The sequence below is a fragment of the Macrotis lagotis genome, chromosome X, assembly GCF_037893015.1.
Source record: "Macrotis lagotis isolate mMagLag1 chromosome X, bilby.v1.9.chrom.fasta, whole genome shotgun sequence".
Lineage (NCBI taxonomy): Eukaryota > Metazoa > Chordata > Mammalia > Peramelemorphia > Peramelidae > Macrotis > Macrotis lagotis.
Genome location: NC_133666.1, coordinates 504,747,502 through 504,770,964, shown reverse-complemented (window position 1 = coordinate 504,770,964; position 23,463 = coordinate 504,747,502). Strand labels below are relative to the sequence as shown.

At 35.8% G+C, this 23,463-nt stretch overlaps 1 protein-coding gene and 1 long non-coding RNA gene across 5 annotated transcripts in view; both read right to left on the bottom strand.

Moving 5' to 3' along the window:
• Positions 1–23,463, bottom strand: part of LOC141501393 (cytidine monophosphate-N-acetylneuraminic acid hydroxylase) — an 80,880-nt gene that overhangs the window by 6,431 nt on the left and 50,986 nt on the right. For 3 of the 4 annotated variants that reach the window (XM_074205307.1, XM_074205308.1, XM_074205309.1), the window contains 4 exons: positions 21,795–21,932; positions 17,527–17,662; positions 15,505–15,645; positions 2,715–2,889 (listed from right to left, as the gene is read on the bottom strand). In XM_074205307.1, coding sequence (XP_074061408.1) covers positions 2,715–2,889; positions 15,505–15,645; positions 17,527–17,662; positions 21,795–21,932 — 590 coding nt within the window. The other variant, XM_074205310.1, reaches the window with a different exon arrangement.
• On the bottom strand, positions 15–2,705 carry LOC141501394 (uncharacterized). Its single transcript, XR_012472225.1, has 3 exons — positions 2,557–2,705; positions 872–1,010; positions 15–207 (listed from the first exon to the last, which is right to left on the bottom strand). It is a non-coding gene; the product is annotated as an uncharacterized LOC141501394 (long non-coding RNA).

Here is a 23,463-nt window from a genome sequence, read left to right as displayed (position 1 = left end):
CTATGGAAATGAATGAACAATAAGGAGGAAAGTAAACGTACACTTTTTATTGAATTGATAGCTAAAAATGTTTACTTTTGAGAATTAGGAATATTATTTCTTCACCAAAGATGACAAAAAATATATAGAATGCATCTACAGGTTGCAAGGGATTACCTTAAGTCTTGTCAAGAAAGAGGTGTTTTATTTTCACTCCAATTTTCTAGGCTTTTAGAACAGAAACAATGGTAATGCTAGACAATGCAAAAAACAACTGCAGAGAGATCAATGTTTAAATAGAAAGATGAGGATTTCTTTCTTTGACCTCCTCAACTTCAAGTATTGAAAAGAACTTTGGATAATTTGGAAAAGGCATTTTCAACAGAACAGTAGTGAATGGAAAGAATTCTGTAGGTGAGTGAAATTGCCTTTTAAAATCATTTTCTCTTCCCCCCTTTTTTTAAAAAAAATCACACCTATGATTTCATACATATAGACAACTCTAGAATAAAGAACTTCCTCTATCAGTGTCCATCAATACTTTTTCTCAACTCAGAATCTTAATAAAAGAGTAATGTGTAATCACTGAGAAGTTAAGTTACTTGCCCAGGATCATAGACAGTATATTCCAGAGGCCATTCAAGAAAAGCTAATACAAACCATAGCTGATCATAAACTGATGAGCTGCACATTTAATATCAGTAAGAGTCTTATCTATGAAATTGAATCACTCCTATGAATCCCTGCAAAAGGTTCCTATGATATATCTCCTTCTTTCTTTATTTTATTTCTGAATAAGCACAATGGTGTTCATCTAGCTTTATGGAATTCTGTTCCAATATTCAAATTCTATAAGTCTGTAATTGAGACAAATAGTGACATACATACATACTTGCATCTACTCAAGCAGAGGAGAGCCCAAGAGAGAGAGAAGGGCTGTTTCAGGAAATCCAGGGGAGAGCTTTAAGGGAGGGGTTTATTCCAGGAAAGAGTTTATGCTGGAAGACAGGACAAAGTTGGGCAGAGACTGGCTGAGTAAGGGAAACAAAAAGAAAAAAAAAGATGAGAGAGAAATTAAGGAAAACTAATATAAGTAGCAAAATAGTGGGGGGGGGGAGCAATGTTTAACATTGAAACTTCCAGTTGCTTCTACTCAGAAATTTCAAAGCTGGAAGGGACCTCTGAGGTCACCAAGTCCTAAACAGATAAGGAGAAGCTTGGGATAGGAGTGGGGAACAATGGAAATGGGAATTACAAAGAGTCAGAGTCACATTGTGATGCTTTGAGACTTTTGTGTGTAGGATTTCCCCTCTTAGTTTTGCTCTATTTGGCTTTATTTTCCTAAGCCAATTCTATTTAAAAATAAATTAACTTTTTGTAAAGAATGTCTTGGGAGAAGGAAGTGATATTATTGGGTCAGACCTACAATTCCTAAAGTGTGGGGGTCCAGCCTCCGTGGGGTCCTTGGAACCTGACATAGAGACCCTGGCTCTCAACACTAAACTAGGTTAAGGTTGAGAGATAACTTTATTTCTGGGATTTCCAAGTTTCAGTAGAGCTAAAACTTATGCGGGGTGTGCCTGGCACTCAGGTGGTGGTGGTGTCACCAAGTTGCCTAAGGAGATAAAAACCAGCCTAGGTCAAACCCTCTGGAGTGGTGTGTGGGCCTGTGGATAGCTACTGTGCTTCCAGCATGATGTGATGAAGAGGTCTAGTCTTTAATTTAAAAAAAAAGCCTTTATATATGAGATTGCAAAATCTTGGCTTTCTTAGCTTTCTATTTTCCAAAAGTCATTTCCCCCAAAGTATAAACTATTTCCCTTGCTATGTTCTCCACAAAACCTGTTTCATCATTTGCTTAATGGTAGTGACTAGAGCTAAAGGACAAGAGTATGATGCAGATGACAGAGTAGTCTTTTTAGGATACACCAGATATCCCTATCTCCATTTGGATATCCATGGATATGGAAATGGATATATATAGTTATATTTCTATCTCCAAAGAGATGCAACTCCAAATGCTATGAAGTTCACAATGTTCAAATTCAAGCAACATCAAGTACCCACAGTGTTTTGGAGCAAAGTGTTAATTTCTGAGTGAGATGCAAAGTTTAGCTAAGGCTTGAAGTTTAGATAAGAAGTAATACTTTTCCTATAAAATTTATAGTTCTTTAAGGGCATGACACCTGTAGAGAACTATAATGTACAATATTACCCAATAAGTGGGGGTGAGATGGGGTAGGAAGAATGAGTGAAAAGGTATAAAACAAAGAGCTATGTGAGATCCGGGAAGGGAAAGATCTTTGCCAAGGGGGAGAGAGGCCATAAAGAGCTTCAAGAAGGAAGTAATATTTCACTTGGACTTTAAGGGATGAATGAAAATTCAGCAGTCATAAAGGAAGCTATTCTGGAGCAGGGTAAATAATGGCAAAATGCAAGCTGTGTACAAGAAATGCTTAGTGGAAAAAAATTAATATTTTAAGCTACTGTAAACTATATAGAGCTCATTAAAAGTTAAGAAACAGGGATGGTTAGGTGGCGTAGTGGATAAAGCACCGGCCTTGGAGTCAGGAGTACCTGGGTTTGAATCCGGTCTCAGACACTTAATAATTACCTAGCTGTGTGGCCTTGGGCAAGCCACTTAACCCCATTTGCCTTGCAAAAACCTAAAAAAACAAAACAAAACAAAAAGTTAAGAAACAGAAGACAAATACTAGCATTCTTTATGACCATACCCTGATCACTAGGTTGTAATTCTTAAACCCAGCCCAAGTGAAGTATTCTTTTATCCAGGATGAGTGAAGAAATATTTCATCTTCAATAGCATCTTTCAATGTTTGCACATATGGTTCAAAGTCCCAAGAATCTTTATAAATCTTAGTCCCAGCTGGAGGGTTTATGATGCTTTTGCTGGAAAAGAGAGAGAAAAGAAGAGAGAGGAGTGGGGAAAAGTGGGGAGAAGGGAGAGGAAAGGACAAGAGAGAGAGGAAGCAACAAAAAGTTAAATTTAATGATTGCATATCAGAATTCATTTTACCCATTTCAGCAATAAGCATAAATAGCTATGTTACTAGATAACTCGTATAGTCTAGTCACTTCAGACTCAAAATTTCTACCTGCATCATTCATCATTTCCAAAAACCAAGCTTTCCCAATGTCTAAACCATTATTCTTGTTCTATTGCCCCACAAAGAAGGATTCATCCTTCCTTGATGGCATGACGAAAACTAAAGGAGTAGCGTTGAGGTGGATACACAGTAGTCTTTTGAGGGCATGCTATATAGCTCTCTAACTCTTTTACCATATGTTATGTGTACATGGATATGGATATGGATATGGATATAAATATTTCTATCTTTGAAGAGAACTGCAGCTCCAAGTGCTATAAGGTCTATAGCAAGACCTACTATGTCTGAGATATCTGTTGAACCATACCTCTCCACATCTTTTTAGGGAGATTGTTAAGTCTTTCAATGAAACAAGCTTCAGGAAGTCTATAGAGTCCACCATATTATCTACTCATCACATACTGAGTCCCCTAGATCCTTTTATTGAGCCAGAACAAGACATCTAAGGTTTCTGTGCTAATACAGATTGTTTATGTTTAAGTATTTACACAATGGAGTATTCAAAGCCTGCACCAAAGCAATCTATTCTGTCTGACAGGATAGGCTAGCTATGGGACCATGGGAAAGAACTCTATTCTGGACAATGTGTGGTAGTTCTAGAACAGGGATCCTTTGGTAGATTTCAGGGGAGAAAAATGGGTTGTGAATTTTTAATGTGTTTTATAACTATTTTGAGATAATTGGTTTCCTTTATATTTTGTTTTATGTATTTAAAAACATTCTGAAAAGGCACCCATAGTTTTCACCAAAGGAGGCTCTTGGAGCAGAATAAAAATTCTTTGGTAGTTAGACTATTCCAGCTCCTTTTAGATCTCAAATCAGCATTGATCTGGGAACAGCTCTTCCAGGAAGATCATCTTTTGGAAAGTATAGTCACTCAGTCTACCTATCATGAATTATCCTAGGTGTGGGTAACTATAAACCAATCTGTGCTCATTTGTTAATTTATTCAGAATAAGTCTTATTTTGGCCCTCCAGAATTCTCTCAAACCAAGAAGTTTAAGGTCATATCAATGGTGGGATTTTCAAATACAGTCCTTTCTGACACTTCCTGCTGAGTAGGTCAACCTATAAGTTAAACTAGTATGAATTCAAAGGAGAGTAACGTTATTCAAGGGGGTGTCAAGTACTAACAAGCTATGGGGTCAGCCACTGGCCAGTTCATCCATAGCAGAATGGGAGACTTGTGATAACATCTTATTTTTAAACCAATCAAACCTTATCATCCATATGTTCTTGACCCTCAAAATCAAAACTACCAAACTACCTGACATTATGGATCCCAGGATTGGTGGCCCTGTAGTCTCTGAGAATTTTATGGGCATTATTGAGTACTTCTACAACCCTGTTCCTCCCTGGTAATGGTCAAAGCAATAAAAATACATTTTGTTTCAGACCTTGAGTTTAGGAAACCAAGCCCCAAATGACCAAAGAAGGGAAGAATTATGAAATGATCATCTTGAGAACAATTTTCATGCTGCTTTTTTTGAGTGGTGTCAGGGATCCCTTGGCTAGAATTATATAATTCAATTGCTGATGGAACCTTTAGTAGATCATGTGCCCCCTTAGTGCCCCCTTAATTTGACAAGAAACTTTGTTAGAAATAGATATATGCTGTGTTTCTCCAACTATGACTCCCTACTCAGGACTAGAACTTTTAGCATATTTTTAGCTGTCAGAAACATAAAAACTGACCCTACATAAATCCTACAACAATGTGATTAGTCCAATCCAAAGCATATGAATTCTAGCTGGCCAGCTCTATTTTTTAACCTAGTCATGGAAAATAGTTCCTGAAAAAAAAAAAGAAATAGCAGAAGAGGTTGATTGAGCTCTCTCTCTCTCTCTTTCTCTTCATCAAAGAATATCCTGTCAAGAAAAGGAGTAAGTGATTATAACTATGTCACAACTCTCCCAGTCATAAACAATCTCATTGTACAATACCAGTACCCTGACCTGTTACTTGCCTACAATGTACATACAAGTCCTGGAATTAGTCAAAGTTTTCATCCCATGCTACTAGAACAAATAATCTTGAGCTCAGGGAAGCATTTTGGTTGGGGTGGGGGGGGGGGAGAGATGAAGACCCAGAATGACAACAAGGGCAATGCAAGAGAAAAATGAAAGGGCATAACTATACATCACAACACAACAGAATGCTACTTTAGGGAGAAAATGTGGGGGCAACTAAATTTTCCTTTCTCCAATAAAGACTACTCTCTTTTTTAGCTTGTCTCCAAGTTAATCTCCATTTTAATCCTAGAGCAATGAACTCCATTTGCAGTATTTTGCCTTAGGTTTGGTTAGCCCATGAGCTCTGACTTTTACCAATTCCCTTTTTCCTCTTTAGTGTCTTAGATTTTGACTCTGAATTCATGCCTTCTGTCTTCCAAGATGGCTTTTTCTCACTATAGATGCTAATTGCCCCTAATCAATACACTATCTGCTCTATCCTACCTCAGAGACAGGAGTCAATACCTGTTGTCCAGAATGAAGAAAGAAATTATACTGAGTAAAAAGTAGTATCTACCAATAGCAATTTTACTGAGGAAAATACAGTCAATATTGAAAGAATAGGGGGGCAGCTAGGTGGCCCAGTGGATAGAGCACCGGCCCTGGAGTCAGGAGTACCTGAGTTCAAATCTGGCCTCAGACACTTAATAATTACCTAGCTGTGTGGCCTTGGGCAAGCCACTTAACCCCATTGCCTTGCAAAAAAAAAAAAAAAAAACCTAAACAAAATGAAAGAATAGGAAGTAATTTATACAAGGAAAATACTACATTGTGAGTATAGGGGATGTTGAGTAAGAGCTATTAGCTCCAGCAATCTCACCTGACCCTTTTGGTCATGAATCCTCAGCTAATTTCCATGACAAGAAGGGGAATTATGGAGATTGAAAGAAACTCTTTCACTAAAACTTCTGCCTAGCACATTTGTAGTTTGTTCTACATTTTCAGGATGATTCATAAATTCTCAGCTCAAGGATATAATAGAAAGAACTTTTAGACCATAACCCCAATAAAGACCCCTGAAAGACCCTGAGAATCAGCAGGAGAAAAGAAATTGAAAAATATAGACTTAAATATGTCTAAGAGCATCTCTAGGTAACTACTTAGATGTAGTTAAATGGAATTTGCATCATAGAAGAGCTGAAAATATAATTTTGGAGACTATATTTCCCCCCATGGGGAAGAAACTTCATTAGTTCTTAGTAGTTCATCAGATAATTTCTTTGAATATCTGAACACCTGAAGAAAGTAACTCAAATGATGTCACTAGAAGATATTAGTAGCTCTGGATTTAGGAAGTATTAGTTGCCATGACTATAACTGTTAAATAGTGCCATATATGCCATATGATTTCCTTCCTTGAGTGTTCTTTGATCATGCTTGCTCCCTATGTTTGCCCCTCTATGCATGTTGACTGGTCACATGTATTCTTTGGGAATATCTCTTTCCTCAATGATAATATGGTAACCTTTGAGAGAATGCATCTTTGTGTGTATGAGGGAAATCTTTCTTGTCACTTATTTTGCCATGCTGCTTGATTAAATGTCTTTTGATTTGGAAGTAGTGATTAGATACAGGATGAACACAAAGGCTGTGTCAATGCTGACCAAATTATATGGCTGTGGAACAGTTTTAGGCTGAAAATGTGTTAGTGGAATGCCATAATGTGGGTTATAGAATCATGGAATTGCTAAATGACTCACTTCCTTGACGTCAACTGCTACCTCTATGCAACTGACTCCCAAATCTATAGTCAATCTCCATTTCTGATATCTAGATTTGTATTTCCCACTGACCACAGGATATCTCTTCCCAGGTGTCCTACAATCATCTTAAACTCAACATATTCAAACTTGAACTAGTTATTATATCCCTAATTAATAATATGCATAAGTAATAATAAGCCTATTATTACTTCTGACCTCATTATTTGTTTTACTTTCTATGTTTTTGTTCTTTAAATACTTTTCTAGATTTATCACCTATTATTCTTCTATAGGCCCAGCATACTGGTGCCCTGATCATGTCATTGTAATATGGTTTTAACCCATATAAAAGGAATTTCTACTATAATATCCCTGATATATGATAATCTAACCTCTGCTTGAAGACCTCCAAGACAGGGTAATCTACTACCTTCCAAAGCAAAGCATTTCACTTTTAGATGGCACTAAGTATTAGTAACAGTGCAGCTGGGTAGTATAGTGGATAGAGTTCTGGACCTGGAGTCAGGAAGACCTGAGCTCAAATGTGGCCTCAGACACTTAACTAAGTATGTGACTCTGGGCAAGTCACTTAACCCTATTTGCCTCAATTTTCTCAGCTATAAAATGAGCTAGAGAAGGAAATAGTAAACCTCTCCTGTATCTTTGCCAATAAAACCCCAAATGGGGTCACAAAAAAGTTGGACACAACTCAAAATTTTTTTTTCTGACTTTAGCAAGTTTTCCTGACTCCAAACCCAACTTTTGTTATTGCTCCTGGTTTAGCCAAATAAAGCAAGTCTAATCCCTTCTTCAAATAACACTCCTCATATACTTGCCTTCCCAACCTTTCCTTAGTTTTCTCTTCTCCAGACCCAGTTCTTTCTGACCATCCTGGTTGCCCACCCTAGGACCTTCTCCAACTTATCAATATCTCATGGTGCCCAAAAATGAACCACCAGTTCCAGATGAGGTCTGATAAATTCAGGCTACAGTACAATAGTTACTTTCCTATCTCAGGAAATTATGACCCTCCTAAAGCAGCCTAAGAATGAATTAACATTTTTTACTGTTACATCACATTCCTGACTCATATTGAGTTGCAATCCATTAAAATCCCCAGGTCCTTTTGGAAACAACTGTTTTCCATCCATGCTTCCCCAATCAAATATTTGTTTATACCCAAGTTTAAGATTTTACATTATCCCCAGTGAATTTCATTGTAATCAAATTGGCTTAATAGCCTACTCCAGTGGTGTCAGACTCTTATAGAAACATCACTTCTGGTACATACTGATTGAGAAAAATCAAAATAAAATGATCTATTTTATGTCACATTTTTCTTTATTTTGTTAAACATTTTCAGATAATATTTTAATCTGTTTTCAGAGTTATTTAGAAAAGAGACCTTTTTTTTTAACATGTAGGAATTCCATAAAGGTCATATGGGTCTATTCAAACATTATCTTAGTCCTTCTTCAATTAAAGTCTGACAAATTGAGTTAGAACAAAATAATAAACTCATACATCCCCCTAAGGAAACAAACCTAGTTAAACAGATTCTTTAGGTAAACTGTTAGGTTATAGATTAAACACCTAATTTATAATATTCTATGCCTACAAAAGCTAAAAGGCTACTGTAGTTCCCTGAAAATAAACCCTAGCATGATTTTTTTAATAGAATACTTGAAATATAAATCTTTCCCCAAAAATAAGGCCCCAAGTAAGATCATCAGCCAGACAAACGCATTAAGTGCATCCATCGTAATATGTAACAGACATACTGAATTATAAAATAATAAATAATTATAAAATAATCAATATTAATATAGATAATTAAATATAAATAAATATTATTGACATTAATACTTAAAACAAATGATCATATAAATTATAATTATTTGTAAATACCCAAGTGGTACCTTTGTACAAGAGGTAAATGCCTTTGTAAACTGGAACTTGAAACCTATTGCCCAATGACCAATCAGAGAGCAGATACAATACATGAACAGCATGCTCACTTGATAATGTCTGGATGGGAAGAAAGTCCCACCTTTAATAATCACTAAGGGTAAAAAAGATGAGATTGAACATGTTTCAAGTATTTATATTCCTTGAAAGCAAAAAAAGTCTGGTGCACACAGTTAAAAGGAAGTGGGTAGATTTAATGTTGACACATATTTTGCAAGGTGACCAAAGAGGTATGCTAGTCTGGGATTCAGCCAGCAACTCACCACGCTAAAGATATGAAGAACTTCTTTGCTGAGGGAAGATTAGATCAAATAATGATTCCCACAGGAAATAAGCCCTTATATATATTTTGGAGCAAAAATTAATATAAGACTTGTTCTTATTTTCGGGGAAATGCAGTACATTTTAAAGAAATCATAATGAGAGGAAAAGATTTACATGACACTAAGATTCTGACCAATGATGTTTTTCCATAAATAAAATTCCTTTTTTCCTGTAGTTTGATTTCTTATCTCAGGATTGTCAAAAGTCTTCCATTAATATTATATTATTCCATGAATCAGATTTTTTTTAATCAAGTGAGATTGATGTTCTTAGGGAACAGATTTCAGGAATCTGTCAGATATTCAGGAGAAATGGCATAATAAAAAGTAATAAAAGGAAAGTGAAAGATTCCCATCACACAATTTTAATGTTCACCTCATTCAGAGTGGACAGTTTAAAATTGATTAGGAATGCAGAGCATTTTATGGAATTACCTATATCTGATTTAATGAATTAGACATTTCTACAAAAAAGAATTGTTAAGTATGAATGAATTCTAAAGGCTTAGAGCATAATTCTGGTTTGGGATTTAAGCTACCAAGCTACCAAAGTCTTGGAGGAATGCTTTGCAAATATTTTTATCTTATAAAAATGTGTCTTTGTTTAGAAGGTACATACATTTCTCATTGTATTGTTAATATAAACCTAATAGTAGCATGAGAAGCTTTTTTTGAAGTGAACTATGCTGGAAATATCAATAGAATTATAATATTAAGGCAACTAGTGGTTCAGTGGATAGAACACTGGGTCTCAAGTTGGGAAAACCTAAATGCAAATCTGGCACAAGACACTAGCTTTGAGATCCTGGACAAGTCAATTGACCTCTGTTTGCCTCAGTTTCTTCATCTATAAAATGAGGGTAATAATAGCACCTACTTGTCAGGGTTGTTGTTAGGACCAAATGAGATGTGTGTAGATGTGTGTGATGGACAATAAATAAATGTTTTTATCAATGTTATTTATAATATTGTTACATAATATATAACATGTCTCACATAATTATAGGACAATTATAATATACTATATACTATAATTATAAATGTTCACTATTTTTGTAAATTATAATTTCCATTCTGATTTTTATTGTGCTAAGGGATATTTAATCAATATACCCAAACAAGATAATGTTATCTGAAATGCTTTGTCCATTATAAAGCACAATATATTTATGCCAACTATCATTATTGTTATAATGCAGGTACTGGAATCTTTGCATATCTCCTTTCTGGGACCGAACTGACTTAGGTAAAGAGTATTGGTCTGAAGGAATGAATGCTTGAGAATATAAGATGGTAGGATAATGGCTACGTTATCTTGGTCATGAGTACTAGGGAAAAAAATAATCCATATTTGGAATTACTGGATCTGAGTTTGAATCCCAGTTTCTTCTACTAAATTGTTCTATTTACTTCTACTTACTTAGTTGTAACAAAGTCATCAATCCCGAATGGTCTCAGTTTCTTTATCTATAAAGTTATGGGTTTGGACTAAATGGTCACTCAATGTCTAGTGGCTCTAAATTTTACGATCTATGAATGAAGAAGAGTACAAGTTCATTTCTTCAAATGTCTAACTCTTAGATTCCTTGAGACCTTCTAACTTAATCTAAAAGATGGCATAGCCATAAAAATGTCTGTTCTTTGATTTTTATCTTTGTACCCCCCAGCACCCAGTACAGTAACTTTCATGCAATAATTACCATATTTATTCTTAGATGAATTGAACCATGTGTCAAATATGACAATGCCTGACCCTTCACAGTGCTATGCAACTAATAAATATTCATCAGCTGAATGAATGAATCAGGGGATAGAGGGAAAAGGCAACTTTAAGGTAGATGACCTAAGTTCAAAATTTGTCTCTCCTTCTTATTAGTTGTATGATAATGTTTGTCCTTCATTTTCAAAGAAGACCATGGCATCAGGGATTCCATGTCAAACACATGGATTGGATGGGGGGGGGGGGGGGCTGTGCTAAGTCACGAACTTCATTCTCTCCTCCAGAGCCATCTGGGTCCAATGATCAGATATAAGTAGGACAACTGGAAATAGTCCTGGATATGAAGCAATCAGGGTTAAGTGATTTGCCCAAGGTCACACAGTAAATAAATGGCAAGTGTCTGAGATTGGATTCGAACTCCAGGCCTCCTGACTGCAAGGCCAGTGCTCCATCTACTACACCACCTAAACCTGGGCAAAATCACTAAAACTATTTGATTTCCCCTGATTTCCTAAAATGTAGGTAACATAAGCACTAACTCACAAGTTCAAATTGATGCACAGAAATCAAATGCAGACAAATTTTGTAGATTTTTTTTTGTTTGCATTGTTAAGGAAATCTTCTTTCTTCCTTTATCCCTCTATTCAAATATTCCTGCCCCCTAGAAGCTCCTCTGAAAAGGGGTCTGGGAGACTTTTGGAAGGAAAAAAAAAAAGAAAAACACTAAATCAGAGAGTAATTTAGTCACCTTTGAGTTCAAAGTATTTGGAGTTCTGTGACAAATCTGGGAATTTGTATGTGTTATTAAGAAGGAAAATATAATTGGTTTAAACTGTACATCAAGGAATTTGAGAATATTGAATCATATATAATTATGTAATCAGGGATATTTACTGATTTTGGGGGGGAGGAACTGTACTAAATTCTGTGATCTGATTTGTTTTGATGTTAAATTGACATTCATAATACATTGTCAACAATCTCATAAGGCCTTTTGTTGGTAAAGGAAGAAAGTTTTGTAATTTTTGTCTCATCACATGTTTATGGAAGGGAATATATATGTATATGGGTATATATATCATTTTATATATATATATATACATATATATATATATATGACTAGAAGTAAAATCTACTTAACATCTATTTTTGAAAATAAAAAAGTATTAATATTGCCTAGCATTTATAGCAAAATAAGAATTATATTGGAGTTTTAAATGTATGAGATTGGATTCTTGGAGGATCTGGGTAAAGAGATCTGGAAGACAAAAGTGTAAAGAGAGTGAGATATTCATTTTGCTCTTGTTCTAGGGGGAATGAGATGTTTAAATAAGAATCATATTCTTATTTTTTTTTTGCAAGGCAAATGGAGTTAAGTGACTTTCCCAAGGCCACACAGCTAGGTAATTATTAAGTGTCTGAGGTCAGGTTTGAACTCAGGTTTTCCTGACTCCAGGGCCGGTTCTCTAACCACTGCACCACCTAGCCACCCCAAGTATCATGCTCAATGTAAATTAATAATGTTTGTTTAATTTTAAAGAAATCAAGAATGTGGACTTTCTTATGGTAACTGCAGATGACTGATGTAGGGGGACTCTGACAAATGACTGAACAATTAGCAATTGTGTGGTTCCATTGTAAGATAACTTATTGATGTATTTATCAGTTGTATTTATCAGCTGTATTTATCAGTTATGTGATATTCTTTTGTAACTTCAAAGAAATTATATTTATAATATTTGGTTATCTCCTGTGAACATATAAGCTATTTGAATATTGTAATGTTAAAGCCTGGAATTAACATATGATTGCTTTGAAGGTAATAAGGGAAATATCACAAATTATAACTGCTTCTGGGATAGATCTGTGGGTTCATGCATAATATAATGATGGAAATATTATTTTGTAAAATTTAATAACTCATGTGTTAATTGACTTGAATACCTGGTTGTTCTTACTATTTTTTTTTATTGCATTGGAATCAATAACACATTAGAAATGTAAGGTCACCTAGGATGTTCTAGTGGTTTTAAAGAATTCTGAAAGTAATAATTTGTATTTTGAAGATGGTTAGTAGTTAAACAAATTTGTGTATAGAAGTTTCTAGCTATATATATAAACTGGGATTAAACTGTGGTTGTTTGCTTTGAGGGAAAAGCACCTATGTAACATGAGGAAGATAAAATAATGGTGATAATTTGAGATTTCTCTGGGGCAATTTCTAGCCAATTGTTATATGAGAAGTCTGGAGATGATGGGCAATCTCCTAGCCAAAAGGAGATGTTTAGTTATTTTAAACATAGTTAATAACTAAATGGATTCACTACAAAAAGTTACTTTTATAAAAATGTTCTAAATGTAAATTAGGGTTATTGCATTTTTACATTTCAAAATCTGTTTATGGCATTTCATTTATAGCATTGACCTTAGGTACATGAACAACAATTGAATTATAATTTTTCCCTGGATCTCTTTTACTAAATTACAGCTTGGTACACTTTTGCTTCTCCTTTAGTGCTCAAGACACCTGAAGCTCTGGTTATAGGAAATTGCTATTTTACAATGTATTGATAACTGATTTGTCTGACATGAGATATGTTAAAATAGAAAGACAACAGTATGGCAATGAAGCCATTAGCCCTATGGGGTTGGATGTTAAATACTGCAGATGAAGTGAGTGGCCTTAGAGAAAATGATCTTATTCTCCCATGAGATAGGATTTTCTTAAAGAAGCACTAAATTGGCAGATCTAGAACCTGGCTCATTGGGAAAGGATTGTCTGAAATCTCTGCTTGTACAGGACATCTAAGTCATAAGGGAACATGTCCTTGTGTCCCTCTCTGCTCTGTAATAGCAAATTGCTATAATTTCAAGAGCATCATAATTAAGTATGATTGGAATTCTGTCTTCTAAATCTAAAATAACTGGCAAGTATTTTGTCTTGGCCTTTAACATAGGATGTGCCTTTTTACCACAACAGTTCCCTTAAGGAAAAGAAATATCAGTATGGCTATTTATATCATAATAATGCCTATTGGTCTTTTTTAAAAAAAACTGCTGCAAAGGAGAGGTCCATTCTTCAACTAGTATTTTGTTCATTCTAAACATGGCTACAGCAAAATAGAAAATTTTTTGCGAATTACTTTTTAGACACATGCAGTTTTAAAATGCTTACTCAGTACATTTGTTTATACTATTTTTAAGCTTTGTTTACAGCTTAATGTGGCATCCATTAACAAATCTATGTTACATTGGCCCATGTTCTTATAAAAGGTATTTTGATAGTGGCTTAGGATCATAAAGTATAATTCTTGCTCTTTATCTCTCTCTCTCTCTGTTTTTTTGCTTACTCAATTTTTTCCCTTGAGTTTCTTTTCTCTAGCTGTATATCTCCAAGACAAACCTCTGCCAGTCATCTGTTCCAGCTAATCATACTCTGGACTCTGCCTCATTGAGGTTCTTGCTATAATGCATTCATCCCCAAAAGGACTCTGGGTCCCCAATAATTTGAGGGGGAATATGTTGCAGAGAACCATGGGCATAGGGAATATTGAAATCAATTGGAGACAAATTTTGTAGATCTTTTGTTTGCATTGTTTTTTTTTTTTTAGGTTTTTGAAAGACAATGGGGTTAAGTGGCTTGCCTAAGGCCACACAGCTAGGTAATTATTAAACGAGACCGGATTTGAATGCAGGTACTCCTGACTCCAGGGCCGGTGCTTTATCCACTGCCCACCTAGCTGCCCCCTTTTGTTTGCATTGTTAAAATCCTCTTTCTTCTTTTATCCCTCTGTTAAAATACTCCTTCAGTCTAATCTAGGTCATGGCCTGACCTTCAATCTGATCTAGATTGTGTCCTCTTTTGGTTTGGGGCAGCTAGGTTGTGCAGGCACTGGAAATCTGAGATCATCCATACCAGAATGAGACCTTTTGGCCCCTCCCCAAAAGGCAAACTCTCCATTGTGGGACTTAGGCCACTTCCTGGTCACCACCTCTTCCTATGGATTCTGAGGGGAATTTCAGGAGATTTTAGGAGAGGCTCTTTCTCTTCCTTTCCAGACTTCTGCTGAGCCTGGCAGCTGGCCTGCCAAAATAATTAGCAATCTTCTTGACTTTTCTTTAATTTCTTCATAACTTTCCTATTACTTTCTTTTGTGTTGTAATTTCTTTTAATAAGTCCCTATTTTCTTTTTACACCTGCATTCCTGGATCAGAGAGTGATTCTTCACAGCGGAAAAATCGAACAAAATTGGCAACATTGTGATCATAAAGAATTTCATAGTGTTAATCTGTTGTTTAGTCATTTTTCAGTTGTGTCTAACTTTTTATGAACCCATTTAGTGGTTTCTTGCCAAAAATAATGGAGTACTTTGGCACTTCTTTTTCCAGTTCACTTTACAGATGAGAAAATTGAGGTAAGTGGCGGGGTTAAGTGACTTGCCCAAGTTCACACAACTAGTTTTGAACTCGGGAAGATGAATCTTGCTGATTCCTACTTAGTGCTTTATGAACTATGCTCTATATATATTTCTCCTACTATTATTATGATGATGGTTATGAGAACCTTTGAGAAAGAGATTATTTTTAATTGTCACAATAGATAAACTATGACTCAGTACTAGAGGCAGTATTAGGTTTTTCCCCCTTTTGTTAATACTTATAAATCTTACCTGTCTGTAGGATCCTTCAGCATTCTCCCCAGGTCTAGTACAGCACCAGGCTGAGGGGTCCAAGTAGAAACATTAGAGAGTTTTTTAATGAGGTTGTTGAGTTCATTTGGGTCATTTTTGGTATTTGTTTCCTTAATATACCTGTATATGAGTAACACACTTCCTTAGTGAAGTAATATTCTGACTTATACTTGTATATTAACATTTTGGCAGAAAAAAAAATCATTCATGGCAGACTGGAGGGAACTGTGACAACTTGACTATAATAAGAACCAGAGAAATAGTGTACTTTTCCCACTTCATGTATTTCTTTTTTCTCTTTTCTTCTCCTATCTATTTAAATGAAGCTAATTTTTTTTTTAAAAATCTAACCTATTTTCTCTCCTATATTGTTGAAAGTAATTTGTGAGCCTGAAAATGAATTTGTTCCCATTGTCCCATTGTCTATGGGCACATCCTTATTTGAGATCAGAATGTGTGTGTGAGAGTGGGAGTGGAAGAAATGACCTTGGGGAGTTTTCTCTTTCATAGACTATGCTGGGACTCTGTAACTATAGCTAAAAGATGTTCCTGGGGGGAACATCTTGTTTTAGAAATGATCCCATAACTTTCTCAAGCAGAAAATAAAACCTGAAATTGAGGGTCCCTTAGAAGAATGGAGTTATGATTATTCTGAGGATCTGAATGTAACTGGGTATTAAACTCTACTCCCAGGGTCATTGTAGGGGGTTTGTTGTGAGGACCAAAGAAGATTAGCAGACAGGTCGTGAGGATTTTGACTTTACCTCTTTCTGGTTGAAAGATCAAAGTGATAAGAGCATCCTCATGCATGTTCTTCATAACCCATTTAGTAATAGCACAACCAAGAAAATTTTTCTCCTAGAAGATAGCTTTAAAGTCTTCAAATATAGAAAATTAACTTAGGGGAATGATCCAGGAATGCTCAGTCTAGTGTGGAAAGATCACTAGATTTAGAATCAAATAAATTGGTTTTGATTTTTTTTCTGTTCCTTCTTATTTGTGGAACTTTGTGCAAATTATTAAATGAGATTAAGAGGCAGTTGAAATAGATGACAGCTAAGGTTCTTGCAGGTCTCTGTGCCATCTACTTCAAATTCGCTTGAGGTAATTGCTGGCAAGCCTTGCAGTAACCTCCCTGGCTGCCAAGGGAAGTTTCTGTTATCATGTATTTTTTCCCTTAAGTAAGTTCCTTATATTAATCATGTTCTTCATGGTTTCTGTGGCATTTTGGGTCATAAGATCAAAAAATGCAGAGTGGGAAGGGAACTTAAAGGTCATCTAGCCTAACTCCATTGTTTTAAGATGAAGAAACTGTTAACCCAAGAAGTTGTAACTTTCCCAGAGTTATTGAAGTAGCAAATGACAATTCATTTAAGCATATCCTGGCATCATGGTCCTCTTCAAGAGTATAGGACAAACAATGATTGCCTAAGAGTGAATATAAATAGCAATTGTTACTCTTTTAGTCAGAAACCATGGGGAACTTCCCCTCCCAAATTGAACTTTGTGTGTCTGTTTGTTGTTGTTGTTTTTGACTAAAGAAGTCACTGCCTCATTTCTTTTTTAACTAGTTTTAATTACTGAATAGATGTTGTCTCAGTCAGATTGAGAGCTTTTAAAGACCTTAGCTTAAAAAAAAAAGGCAAGGTCTTCCACTGCCTCCAGGGCCATCTCCAATCCTACTGAGTCATATCTGGTCACTGGACTCAGATGGTTCTGGGGGAGAAAGCAAGGCTGGTGACTTAACACAGGCCCCCCTCACTCAAATCGAATTCATGTGCACGTCATGGCACATGATGTCATGATCATCTTCAAGCATGTATAAACAACAACAAATGAAAAGTAGCAAATGGAAAAACCTTGCATTTGAAATGAGATTGACTGTGGTACAAATTCAATACCCTTTCCAATATACCATACTCTTTCACTTTGAGTCACACATTATCCACTTTGGGATAAAACTTCATAGGAAATGATATTTGATATAATGCTGAGCCATACTTGTCCGACGGGTGGGACTCCACAAAATATCCAGCAAAAGGACAATAAATTCTGGGTTGTAGGTCCTTTACTAGTTGGGCCTTATAGTTCAGAAGTTTCTTCCTCTCTGTTTTAATGAATTGGGCCTTCCACTCCTCTGAAATGACAAGAGTTTTGATAATTCTTTTTTATACTATATATATATATATATTATTTTAATACAATTTTATTCAATATTATATAGAATCATAATTTAAATCCTTTGAGAAAGTAAAAAATAGATGGTTGACAGAAGTGAAATAAGAAACAAAACTGCCACTATCCACTGGATATCATTAACAAAGAATCAGTAAAATTTTGCACCCCAACCTGTTTTCACCAGAGATAAATGATCTCTCTCTCTTTCCTCAAATCATTTATATCACTTTATTTATATAGATATATATTTTATATTTATTTATATAACTCTGTGTTTCATAAAAATCTCAGAGATGGAAGAGACCTCTGAAAACATAATTCTAGGATAAAATTTTAGGACTGAGAGGGAACTTAGAGGCTATATAATTAATTTCTTCATTTCATAGATGAAGAAACAAACTTACAGATGAGAAATGACTTGTTTAAAGGTCAGAGGTAGCAAGTATCAAATAGATTATGTTTTGCATTCAGGTACTGTGATCCAAATTCAGGTCTCTTTCTACCAAATCACACTGTCTTGTAAGACCCTGAGTCTCAAAATCTGTGAACTTTAGCCTGAATGCCTGTAAGACCCTGAATGTTGAAACCTATGAATTGTTGCCTAAATTCTGCCCTTAAGTTCCTGCTTGGTCAGCTAGCTGAGTTTCTGCCAGATCAGCTCCTAAGGATTCTGCCGGGTCAGCCCTCAGACCATGCAGCAGAGGGGCTTCTCAGAGGGCCTGCATCCAGTAAGACCACGCCACACCATCTCAAGACAATCTGTAGGCAGATGCTTGAAACTCCTCTACCAAACCATATATAGGGTCTCTCCTCACTTTACTCAGGGTTCCAGGATCCTAGCCCTGACCTAGGATGGAACCCTAGCTCGAGCTAGTTTAATAAACCCTTACTATTGCATCTCCATCATGTCAAGTGCCTCTGTTCTGTAATTGGGGACTTCTCTCGGACCTTAACAGTCTCAAGTCATCTAATGGAAACCTAGTTTGCATCCCTATTTTTATTTCTTGTAATATAGTCAGCTCTAAATTCTTTTTTCTCCTTCTTTCCTCCACTTCATCCCTACTCCACTAGACCATTTGGATATTTTCTACCAAAAGCCATTTGGATATTTATAACATCATTCACCAATCATACAAAACTTTCAACTTAAAAATTAGCCTACTATATTCGGGCAAACATTTAATTAATTTACATCTAAAAAACCCTTAGATTTATTGAATTTCTAGTACTGCCTGCAGTTGCTGGGGCAGTCTGAACAAATGATTTCTTGGGCTTTATAGGACCTGTGGACAGGACATTGCCCACTGCTGTACTAGACTATAAGTTCCTTGAAGGCCTTCAATGGGTTCTCTGCCATCCTCCTATTCCATTCTGCCATATTTACTTTTTTTTTTAATTTTTTGGAGGAGAGATATGATACATGGAGTCAATAATGAGGAAACTCCCTGTACTACTGAAGACTGGCAAGTCCTTTGCCTACAATTTATAGTTTTAACGGGTTACCTGGGGGCCCTAGGGATTGCAAAATCAGTAGTTGTTACAGGAAGATATTGAACTTGATTCTTCCTAGCTATAAGGTCAGCTCCCTATTAACTACATCATATTGCCTCTCAAATTGCTAAATGGCCAATTGAATTGAAATCCCAGCTATCTCTGGGGTGAATATATATTCTCAGATGGCAGAAAACTATATAAATGCTGATTTTCCTTGTCAATTCACTCCTGTCCTAGATTTCTACATGGCATGCTTAATTCTGATGAACATTATAACTCTTCTATAAATAAAGTAGAAGTTTCTTAGTGGCATGATATACATACATACCCTCCAGGGCCATTGATGTATGTATGTATGTATTAATGGATGAATTAATGAAATAAAGGAATCAAATCTAAGGGAAAATTCTGAGTAATCTTTGCTTTAACATCTAAGTTATAGAAAAGAAAGTCAACTCACTCACAAGTTGGAACATCTCTAGATATAGCTTAGTAGGTATATGTGTGTGTATAGAGAAGAGGAAGAGTTCCATGCTTTTAAAAAAAATTTGAATTGACTTTTTGCAAGGCAAGTGACTTGCCCAAGGTCACACAGCTAGATAATTATTAAGTGTCTGAGGCCAGATTTGAACTTGGGTCCTCCTGACTTCAGGGCTGGTATTCTATTCACTGCACCATCTAGCAAGTTTCATGCATTGTAATTATGAGCTTTGAAGGGAGACCTTACTTTGGTAATTGACCTTAAGATGTGTCTTTTAGGCAGAGAAAGGAAGAGGGAGAAAACTATAACAGCTTGAGTTGGAAGGTATGTGCTTCTACTTTTGAGTTATAGCTATTGTTAATCTTAATTAATAGTGTTAGCCTTAATAAAGAATTAAACTAACATGTGTTAACCTCCAGAGTTTGTCCTAATAAGCAACAAACAAAATTAGGCTAACATTAGCCTCTAGAATTTGATCTTAAGAAAGAACAAATGAAATAAGGTTAACATGTGTGTGTGTTTATTAGGTTCTCTAGGCTTGTGTGGTTATGCATGTGTGGAGCTCAGTTAGAAACAAGATCATAAGTGGGATTTTGGAGAAGAATATTTGTGCAGAGTCATAGATCAGAAGGCAGAATCTGATAAAGCTGCTCCTGTGCTTGCCCTCAAAGGAGTGGCCCTTAACTCAGGATATGCTTCATATCACTTTGTTTCAGAGTGGAGAGGTGCTATCAGGGATTCTATTAGGTTGGAAGGAATTTATGCTAAAGACCTCCACAAAGAATTGAAATCTTCTCCCTACAAGATGTTGGTGCTATCCTGTGGTTGTGGTTACAATGGGATGATTCATATTTTTTACAAGCAAACAAAATTTATCACTATCTTTTGGATGTTTAGTGATGGTTAGAATGAGTCATATGTAATGCATTGTTAGCGGATCCACTAACTATGGAGCTATGCCCAAAGAGAAATAAAACTAATCATTCCTTTTGATCCAGCAATATCAATACTAGACATATCCAGAAGAAATTATAAGAGATGGGAAAAGTCCTACATTTTCCAAAATATTCATAGAAGCTCTTTTTGTCATGGCAAAGAATTGGAAATTGAGGGGATGCCCATCAATTGGGGAATGGTTGAACAAGTAATGGTATATGAATATTATGTAATATTATTGTCATATAAGAATCCATGAACGGCTGGACTCTAGAGAAGCATGGAATGAATTACAGGAATTGATGCTGAGTGAAGGGAGCAGAACCAAGAGAACATTGTATTCATTAACAACAACATTATGAGATGAACAGTATTAATGGATACAGTTCCTCTCAGCAGTTCAGAGAGCTAGGACAACCCTAGGAGACTGGCTATGGACAATGCTATCCCCATCCAGAGGAAGAAAAACAAAACAAAACAAACCCCCAAACCCTACAGAACCTGAATGAACACCTCATTCATTTTTTTAAAATTTCTCTTATGTATTTCTTTCCTATTTCATGTTTTTTCTTTCTTTTCCTTTAATCCTAATTCCTCAAAATCACTAATCTGTAAACATATTAAACACAAATGTGTATGTACAATATTTACCTGACTATTTGCTGCCAGGGGAGGGGGATGGGAAGGGAGGGTGACGTAAAAATATGCATATGCATGTGGGTGTATGTTGAAACACTTTCATAACGTGTAATTGGAAAAATAAAATATCAATTAAAAAAAAGAATGAGACATGTGTGTTCCTGAGACCAGTAGTCAACTGATGTAAGATTTCTCTTTTTCTTACCATAAAGGAGCACAGTGAAAAGAACACTAGAGTCAGATGACCTCAGTTCAAATTTTGACTCTGCCAGTTACTATCTGTGTGACTCTAAACCTCTTTGAGGGTTTCTTCTATACAATGAAGATGTTAGTCTAGATGATTCCTAAGGTTCTAGATTTATGTTGCAGCTCTAGATCTTTAGAGATAAGAGATCACATTTTACTACAGAGGAGAATGCCATCAGTGTATGAACCACCTTGACTTGAAATTCACTAATCAAGTTTGAATGTTTTCTATCCCGTACTCTCAAAAGATTCTCTTTGAGAGTATGTGTATCTACTTTTTAAAATTTTAATTTACCAGTAAATTTTCCACCACTGAATATCATTGGAAAACCAGAGGCCCCTCCGGCAAAATCACTCATCATCAGATCAACCTTCTCAGGAAGTCTCCCTCCATTAGGTCGGGTGCAGTCTACTGTATTGAGGATTTTATGACCTAGGCAAAAACAGAAGAGGCAATATTCTCAAGATTGAATCTCAATGTGATTCACCAAACATTTATCAGGAGTCTATTTTGTGTGAGGCATCATGAGGGGTGAGGGAGGGGGAGAGAGAGAGAGAGAGAGAGAGAGAGAGAGAGAGAGAGAGAGAGAGAGAGAGAGAGAGAGAGAGAGAGATATTATATCAAGGAGGGTTACTTGACTCTGGTGACAGGTGAGCTGAGCCATATCAGAGAATAAGGATTCTAAGCTTCAGAAAAGAGGAAATACTTTTCATTTATACTTTGGGTACAGTTTCTATAAATGCATGGAAAGGAGAAATGGAATGTGAAGATTAGGGAATTACTAGTATTTCAACTTTGCTGGAAGTCATGGTGTTTGAATGAGAGCAATATGAATTAAGGATAGAAAAGTGCATTGAAGCCAGATTACAAATAATCTTAAATCAAGCTGAAGAATTTGTGTATTGTGATCCTGGTGGCTATTACTTCCCAGCCCCCAGATAAATTTCCTTCATTTTTAAGGGGTTCAATACTTCAATCTTAATCTTCTATCCATCCTAATCCTAACCCTTAAATTTAGGCACCTCAATATAGAATATTAAAAATCCCTCAGATGCCTTGAGGGTTCATCAAATGCCCATCAGTTGCATCTTCACTTCATCTCAATACAGCCAAAAGCTAAACATGCTTTTGAAATCATCAAAACCCATAAGCATTCTATTTCTATTATCTAGAAATATTCAATTCTTTTATGTTCCCATAACCTCTGGTCCACTTTTCTTTCTGAGGGTATCAAACCTTCCTTCATCATCATTGTAGCCTCCAGTTACTTCATCCCTCCTTAATTTCCCTGTCCCTTCACACTTGTGCTCATCCCTCTTTTTTTTCCTTTCATCATCTTAAGGCTAGGGTTAATCAATTCAACTCTGTACTGTTCTTAAACAAGAAGGAAAGGAGCAGGAGTAAAGAGATCTAATTAGTATAAAGAAAACCAATTACAGGGACAAAAGAAATAAGTGGATTTTTAAGATTGCTCTAAATCAATGAATTAGAAAAAAGTTATTTATTGAACATTATATCCTGGACATATTGATACCAAATTTTCTTTAAGAAGCTCACAATCAGGTAGAGGGAAACAATACATATAGGGGAGTGGTGGGCAAAAATGAATGAAGTCACAAGGATAGTGAATGGACCTACGGGGCAATGAAATAATGCATACTTTCCAGAAGCAGGAGTAGTATTGCCATTCTATCTCTTGCTTCCCTTTATAAGCATAGACTTTAACTCAATGATTAGAATGATTTCCCTCCTCTCTTATACCTTGTAGAATCGCTGGTTCCCATCAAGACTCACCTCAGGAGCCTTTCTATATTTATGACCTTTACTAATTCCTCAATGCAGGTTAACTTAGTCAGAGAAGTGTTAATTTAATAGGAAGTTCACTTGACTGGAGATCAGGATTCTAGATCTGACTTGATTAATCTTGGACAAATTCCTTAATCTCCTTGAGCCTCAGTTTCCT